Below are 8,538 nucleotides of genomic sequence, written 5' to 3'. Positions count from 1 at the left end.
ATTCTGTGGTTCTAGTATTGATGAATGGAGCTTCATATAAATTGCTATTGATGAAGGCGGCTCATGCCAAGGTCGTAAATTCAGTACAATGATGCTCTAGTGTAAGATTCCCTCTCATGGAAATTAACAAGGATTATATTCTTTATTGTAGGTAATGCGTGAGGCTTGATTTTTTATTTTTATTTTTAAAATTCAGTACATGTGCATAAAAGTAGAAATGAATAAAAATCACAAGTATAGATAATTTCTTTATGCATGGTTGAATACTTTAGTCTGGTAGTTGGCTCAGTTAATGGGCACATTTTGTCATCTGATGAAATGTTCTAATGATTGCCTTTGAATGATAGCAAAACCATCCAGAAAATAATCAAAATAAAATGCAACTTGTTAGTAAATGTCCATTTCTTTAGCTTTACTAGTCTGACTGTTAGACGGTATTCTCCATCACTTAGGCCAAGCATGTTGAACCAGCAGCCCACCTACAACATTGTTGAGTTAGAATTTTCCTATTTCGAACTCCCTTGGCCTTTTGCTAAGGTTATTCATCCATAAGACCCTCTTAGATTCCAACCTTCAAGCGAAGCATTGGTAGTAAAAAAGGATTTTCCTATTTCACCTTATCTTTTCCTTTTATTTACAGCATCACCTTGTCTATTACACCAGCGAGCTGATTCAAGGTAGACACTGACTGCTTTGGCCGATATGGGACATGAATTTTAGTAACAAATTGGCCAATGCAGAAAAAGAAAAGAAAAGAAAAGCACGAACAACTGCTTTATAGAAAAAAGTAGTATAGTTCTTAATTTGTCATCTTCAGAAAAGCCCCCAATGGTTTGCACCACTGAACCAGGTCAGCCGTGTTGGAGGGTTGGGCTAAGTTTCTCCCCCACAATGTGCTCTTGGTGATAACCATGATTTTGACTAACCTCACATACTGCGTCTTCTGTCCTGAATGAGCTGGTAAAGATTAGATTATAAAATCGAAATCATATCTTTAATTAGTCGGTGAAGTGACATCCTTTAGATTCCATATTTTATTATTCTTTTTCCTGTTTGAATGTCATAACATAACTAAATCAAATTTCATTTATCATAAAAAATAAAAAATATAAAAGTAGCAACATAATAACTCTGGCAAATCTCATACGTAAAGCAGAAAATGAAATCAAACCATCCATTATTAAAATGTATCCTCTTTTTTTTATCTCAATTTTGGTTAACTAAAACACACGAAGGAAATAATAATAATAATAATAATAATAATAATAAATTTAACACCTGTTTTCTATTCTAAATCCGCCAGAATTGGCTCTTCTTCCTTCCTCAACCAAAGCAGCACGAGCTGACATGATCCCATGAGGCACCAAAGAATCATTAAATGCAGAACAATCAATCCAATCCTTCAAAAGCTGTTCTTGACCCCATATGTCTGGAATCCAAACATTGCCCGCCACTTCAATCCTATGCCTCTTCAGTTTCTCCCGTCCATTGTCTTCTTCAGATTCATCCGCCCTCATTGCTTCTTCTTCTTTAACCTCATGATTCGCTCCTACTTCCGGAGCCGGTGAAGACACACGACACTTCACATGACATGTTTCCATCTCAGAGTTTGTTCCATCGTGGTCTGGCTGCTGAGTTTTGTTGGGTTGTTCCGGCGGCTGCTGGGGTGTCGTGTTTTTCATGTCTTGAGGATGTAGTACGTTCATGGAATGGAAGGGAAAGGGCTTAGGTGGATGGGTGAGGGTTGAAAGAGAAGATAGAAAGATTAGATTTTAGAGAGAAGGGAGCGGGGTTTAGTTGATGTGTGGGAATAAAACCAAAGAGAGAATGGGTGGGGAGTTGGTTTACACGTCATCACTCTGTCAAAGACTTTACATGTGTTGTCTTGTTTTTGTATGGCAACTAAGAATCTTACGTGTCTTCTTCCGAAGGTAGGTTAAATTTAAGTAGTACTGCATTTTGTGTGGTTTACTTCCATGTTCCTTCATCTTCCATAACTCCCTCTAGAGTATTTAGAATCTTGGTTACTCACACTTGTTTTATTGGTCAAATTTTGTTATTAGGGCTTAAACTTTGTATAAGTAGTGTACATTAACTTTGTTATTTTTAATTCTTGTAATTTTAAAATTTTGAAAATTTTAGTTCTATTATTTCATAATTTGATACATCAAATATATTGTGGTATTTCTAATATTATGACAGTTTGTTATTTTCATATATTATTCATAAAAAGAATTAGTTAATAGATTTAACAATCGTCGTTTGCATTCAGACTGAAATATCGAAATTAAAAAAAATATAACTATTAAAAATATTCAGTTGAAGGACATAAACTAAATCTATAACTTCAAGCAGAATATAGGACTAGTAGCATAAGTTAACCAAATAAATTTAACTGCTACAAATTAGTTAGGACTAAAATTTTAAAATTCAAGAAGTAGAAGGATTAAAATTGATCAAATTAAAGAATAGGTACTAAATTCACAACTTACACAAAATAAACGATCTAATAGTATAATTTGACTTATTTTATTTTAAAATTTTTATAAGTTTAGAATTTAAATATTAATTTTTATACTTAAGATAAGATTTTCATTTTAAAGACAACTTTAAAAATCAAACTTAGTTCTATTATTTAATAATTTTAAAAATCAAATTTTAGTGTGGAAAAAGTAAAAGGAAAAAGAGGAGAGTGAAATCTCGGCATATGATTCCCTCGATGGATTTTTTTGGAAGGATTGTGAGGCTCATGTTGAGTTCTATTTTTATTTATTTTTGGGTAGACATAGGAATCAATAAATAAAAGAAAACCATGAATTTTTTAATAACAAACTAGCCAATCGGGTAGTTGGTTTTGATTCGAGGAAACAAAGTAAAATAAATTCACAAAAAAATATTCTTTTAACGAGAGATATAAACAATTTTTTAGAGATATATATATTTTTTCTTGATGTACACTAATAACTACTCTCTCCCCTCTCCTTTTTTTTGTGTTCTTTTGTTAGTGTGTCGCAATATTAACTAAAAATTTTATTAAGACAAGTGTATTTATCAACTAATAGTATAATTACGGTGAATAAAAATATCATTATCACAAAAACTAAAAGTATTAGTAATAACTATCTTTCTATTATTTAACTGAATAATTCGAGTAATTAATTAAAATTACAATTAACTAAATTAATTAACTAACGAATACAACAAAAAATAAATCAGGAAAATAATTGATTAATAACCAAGAAGCAAAACAATACCCAGAAAAGAATCCACCTAGATTTCATCTGTCACTATCAATCTATTTACGCAATTTCTTTACTTTGCATATTTATCCATAAAAATACCTAAATTATACTAATATCTCTTTTGAGTATAAGAGCAACTGACCCTAGGTTGATTAATTGAAATTTCTTTCTACTTAAAAATCCTATTATCACACTAACTCGTGTTATGGATTCTCCTATTATACTTGACTATAATTCGGTAGATTTATGTCATCCTATTTATAGGATTGCATGTAACTCCACTCAATTACGCAAGATCTACTCTTAAACAAGGCCTATTCAACCTCCGATTTAAGCACAACAAACATAGATCAATACTTTAGAAATATCAAATAAAAAATTAAACACACATAATTGAGAATAAGAAATTAAGTATTTATTAAGTAAAATAAAAATCAAATGACAGAATCCATCACAGGGCTCATCTCCTTAAATATTTAGAAAATTAGTTCATATTTCAAAATAAAAACATCCAAGATACAATATAACCAATAAAAAATAAAAAAAACTCATTATAACTTATTAAGAAATCAATTGGAAATCTTCAATCTTGATGAAAATTTGCTTCAATAGTGTTTTTCGAGTTATTTTCTTAAGTATTCTATGATGGCTCACTCATATCTTCTTATTTTTTTTCATATATACGTCTTAGAATGCTTGAAATGTAACACCCTAAACCCGGCCTGGACGTTATAGCCGAATCTGGCGATGTCACATGAGAGTGTTTTTGAAAACGCATTGACCTTCAAATCATTCCAATTATTGACTTTTACCTAGTTTGGAGAAACCATGTTCTAATTGATTTTTTTTAAAATATTTTTTTTACGTGGAAGCCTTTGAAACCCAAATAATTTTTTAAAACCGTTTCATTTAAGAAAAATCTTAGTTTATTTTAGGAAAATCATACTTTGTTGCTTTGTAGTTTATAAATCCATAATCAACAGTTCAAAATCCCAAATTAAAAACCAAATAGTCTCAAAGTCCATCATACATAAAATACCAACAAGAAATAAGCACTGTAACAGCAAAAACTGTAAATAAGTAGTTCGATAGTGTGGTCACCGTTGAGCCATTCGCTGCACCGATCAATCAAGTCTGGGGATTACCTACACAGATTAAACAGAAAAGGGTGAGTTTTCACAAACTCAGTGTGTAATCCCCATAGAAGATATACACAGTAGCAGAAGTCAGTCATATATCCAAATAACAGATAATCCGGGTCTGAGCCCTTTACAGAATTGGTGTGAACCTTAGTCCACTTAGATACAGAATCAAATGCGAACTGGGCCTTAGCCCATATCAGATATCACATGCATAACAGAACAAAATAATAGAATCATGCCCACCAACCTTACACACCAACTCCGTTCAACCCAACACACTATGTGGGGATAAAATCGACCCACCCATCCTAACACACCGTGTTGTATCGAAATGCAACACATAATCAGATAATTGCAACTGTGCTGCCAGATATCAGGCTTAAGAGCCTTTTAGAACACTTCTTCCATTATAACACTAACCCCACCCCGATGCAATGCATCATACAAATATGACATGCTATAATGTAACTTAACAGATCATACAATTGGTCATATACGCATGCTAAGAGTAACATGCTTAATACATACATCACATAATCATATCACAATATTAGGAGTCTAAGTAATGCTTACCGACCCTACGGTAGGTCACAGTCGAGTTGGACGACCAATGCAACTTTATAGATTATTTCAAAAAAATGGGCTCAAAGCCCATGTGGCCTGCCTGTGTGGCCCACACGGCCTAAATTGGCCTTGGCCCAAAATCCCACACGCTCGTGTGGTTCACCCGTGTGGCCCATACGGCTTCACCTGGCCACCACACGGTTGTGTCTTTCTCGCGCGGCCGTGTACTGCTACACGGCCTACCACACGGGCGACCACGCGGCCTACCACACGGGCGACAACACGCCCATGTGGTGTCGACAGGATAGTTTTTCAGCTTTCACCATTTCTAGTTTTCTGTATTTTCGGGTCAACACCTGGTTCGTTTTTGATGCGTAATCACTTCCGAGCAAACCCAAGCCTATAATTGAACATGTTTTACTCAGTTAATCTCTTAAACGATCAAATTGAACCAAAACCTCAAAACAGATTAGACACTTTCCGAGTACAAAACCCTTACCTTGAGAACCACGAACGCTTCCCACTACGATTCGACACTAGAACAGCTTCACACCAGATTTCCAGCTGTCAAAACAGTTAACAAAAAATCTCAATTATTAACTTAAAAACCAAAACTTCAAGGCACCAAAACTACTTACAGAATTTGCACGATACTCGATTGGACAACAATGAACCATTTTGAACAGCAAAGATGAAACCAGGTACGAAAAAAAAAGAAAGATAAAAGAAGAAATTTCGGCAGAGATGAAAGAGAGAAAGGCAACTAACGTTAGAACCAAAAGAGAATTTCGGGAAAACTAAAGTTTGAAAAAAAATAGAAACTAAACCGATTTGGTAAACCCCTTCAATCCCTTAATTTCCTCCACTAGACCCATCTTTGGTAACTACTTAGAATTCTACTACCTTTGGAACTCTATTGTAGTGTCGAACAAAATTAATCTTCCCCCGCTCGCGCAGGGATTCGAACTCCAAACCTCCAACACACCAACACACGTCTTAACCACCAGCACAGCAGGCCCATTTAGATATGAAATTACAAATATTTTAATATAAGCCTGCTGACTAGAAGTTAAGGCTTAATTCAGAAAAAAGCAAAATTCGCCAAAGCTAGGACTTGAACTTTGAACCTCTCACACACACCCAGAACACTTAACCACTAAAGAAAATACACACTTGTGTGTCAAAACTTATAGAAACAAATTAATATGATTTAGGGGTGTTACAACTCTACCCCCAAAGGAAAATTTCAGCCTCAAAATTTTCTTGATCAAAATAAGTGAGGATATTGCTGCCGCATCGCATCCTCAGGCTCCCACGTGGCCTCCTCAGTGCTATGATTCTGCCATAACACCTTCACTAAGGGGATAGAATTCCTTCGCAGGACCTTAACGTCATGATTTAAAATCTGAACCAGCTCCTCCTCAAATGTTAGATCTGGCTTAACCTCAATCTCCTCCACAGGAACAATGTGCGTAGGATCAGAGCGGTAGCGCCTCAACATCGAAACATAGAAAATATCATGTATACGATCTAATTCTGGAGGTAGCTCCAATTGGTATGCAACTGGCCCCACTTGTTTCAGAATTCGGTATGACTCAATAAACTGAAGGCTCAGCTTGCCCTTGCGACCGAACCTCAGAATCTTCTTCTATGGCGAGACTTTAAAGAAAATTAGATCTCCCACGGAATATTCTATCTCTTGATGCTTCATATCTGCATAGGACTTTTACCTATCAAAAGTAGCTTTTAGTCGATCTCAAATCAAACGGACCATATCCTTAGTTTCTGAAACCAATTCCGGACCCAAAATACCTCGCTCGCCCAACTCAGTCCAGCATAATGGAATGTGACACTTACGAAAATACAGTGCCTCGTAAGGTGCCATCTGTATACTAGACTGATAGCTGTTATTGTAAGCGAACTCTACTAATGACAAGTACTCCTCCCAACTGCCTCGGAAACCAATAACGTAGCTCCTTAACATATCCTCTAGTATCTGAATCACCCTCTCCGACTGACCATCTATTTGAGGATGGAAAGCAGTACTGAAGTTTAATATTGAACCCAGAGCTTCATGAAGCTTCTTACAGAACCGAGACGTAAAACGAGGATCCCTATCAGAGATGATCGAGACAGGTACCCCATGTAGCCTTACTATTTAAAAAATGTAGAGTTTAGCCAGTTTTTGCAAAGAGAAGTCCGTCCTGACCGGAATGAAGTGAGCAGACTTGGTCAATCAATCCACGATGACCCATACAGAATTCCTCTTAATGGGTGTTAGAGGTAACCTACTAACGAAGTCCATCGTTACTCGCTCCCATTTCAATAACGGTATCTTTATAGGCTGCAGCAAACCTGAAGGTAACTGATGCTCAGCCTTAACCTACTAACAAGTCAAACAGTGAGCAACGAAGTCAGTAACTTCACGCTTCAACCCTGGCCACTAGTACAACTCTCGTAGATTTCGATATATTTTATTCCCACTAGGATGTATAACATAAGGGCTACTATGCGCCTCCCTTAGAATCGACAGTCTCAAATCCTCATCATTCAGTACACAAATCCGACCACAGAAACATAGTACCCCATCATTGTTAATCTCAAAATCAGTAATAGCACCATTCTCAACCTGACGAAAATGAAACTTAAGAGACTTATCCCCCAACTATTTATCTTTGATTTGATCAATCCATGTCGGTTTCACTTCAAGTTCAGCTAGTAGACTCCCATCGACAAAAAGACTAAGTTGAGCGAACATCACTCTCAGTTCGGTTATAGCTCTCCAGCTCAATGCATCAACCACCACATTGGCCTTACCAGGATGGTACTCGATGGTGTAGTCATAATCCTTAAGTAACTCAACCCATCTACGCTGCCTAAGATTCAACTCCTTCTGGGTGAGGAGATACTTGAGGCTCTTGCAATCAGTGTAGATAGTACACTTCTCACCATACAGATCGTGCCTGTGACAGCCCTAATTTGACCCTAGTCGGGAAGTGATTTTGGGACAACAAAATCGAGTCACAAAAATAATTAGATGTTATATTCTGTGCTTATTGTATGTGGAATTTATATGTGTGAATATTTCGTGCCTTGATTTTTATCAATTAGGTGTTAATTTATAAGAATGGACTCATGTGATAAGACTTGAAAATATGATAGGTGAATTTTAAAGTGGCCAATTAATGCATGAATTATTGACATGGGGGACTTGCATGTCAAATGGACCACTTTTAATATAGTGGCCAGCCAAGATGATGGGTGATAGATAATATACCTTTTATTTTAGCATTTTAATAGTTAGTTGGTGATGGGCATTTCACGTCTTTTATATTAAAGAATTAAATGAATGAAATATGAATTTTTATAATAGAAAATGGTGATAAAAACAAAGTTACACCCATCCTTTCTTGCTTTTTTTACCGAAAACCATAAAGAAAAGAAAAAGGAAATGAAGCTAAGGCATTCGGCTATGGTGAATGTATAGATTAAGGTATGTTTAATGCTCTTTCATGGAAAATCCTTGTATATTTGGAGTGGTCATCAAGTATAGAATTTAGCTCATGGCAAAATTTTTGTAAATTGATGAA

At 35.6% G+C, this 8,538-nt stretch overlaps 1 protein-coding gene across 2 annotated transcripts; it reads right to left on the bottom strand.

Moving 5' to 3' along the window:
• Positions 1-396: 396 nt before the first annotated feature.
• Positions 397-1,813, bottom strand: LOC107948136 (protein BIC1). 2 transcript variants are annotated; one of them, XM_016882602.2, is made up of 2 exons: positions 1,279-1,813; positions 397-948 (listed from the first exon to the last, which is right to left on the bottom strand). In XM_016882602.2, exons 1-2 carry the CDS (start codon positions 1,704-1,706, stop codon positions 852-854), a joined length of 525 nt encoding a protein of 174 aa, XP_016738091.2. In that variant the 5' UTR covers positions 1,707-1,813; the 3' UTR covers positions 397-851. The 2 variants fall into 2 exon arrangements, with proteins under 2 accessions (XP_016738091.2, XP_016738092.2); XM_016882603.2 differs by having other exon boundaries at positions 595-943; positions 1,279-1,809.
• Positions 1,814-8,538: the final 6,725 nt, after the last annotated feature.

The sequence above is a fragment of the Gossypium hirsutum genome, chromosome A04, assembly GCF_007990345.1.
Source record: "Gossypium hirsutum isolate 1008001.06 chromosome A04, Gossypium_hirsutum_v2.1, whole genome shotgun sequence".
NCBI lineage: Eukaryota > Viridiplantae > Streptophyta > Magnoliopsida > Malvales > Malvaceae > Gossypium > Gossypium hirsutum.
This window is presented reverse-complemented; position numbering and strand designations above follow the sequence as displayed.

Bases quoted from the DNA above. Each gene is read 5' to 3' on its own strand.
- LOC107948136 (XM_016882602.2), bottom strand. From the start codon at position 1,706: ATGAACGTACTACATCCTCAAGACATGAAAAACACGACACCCCAGCAG. The intron at 949-1,278 runs GTGTTAAATTTA...CAGCTCATTCAG, and splicing joins GGATTTAGAATAGAAAACAG to GACAGAAGACGCAGTATGTG.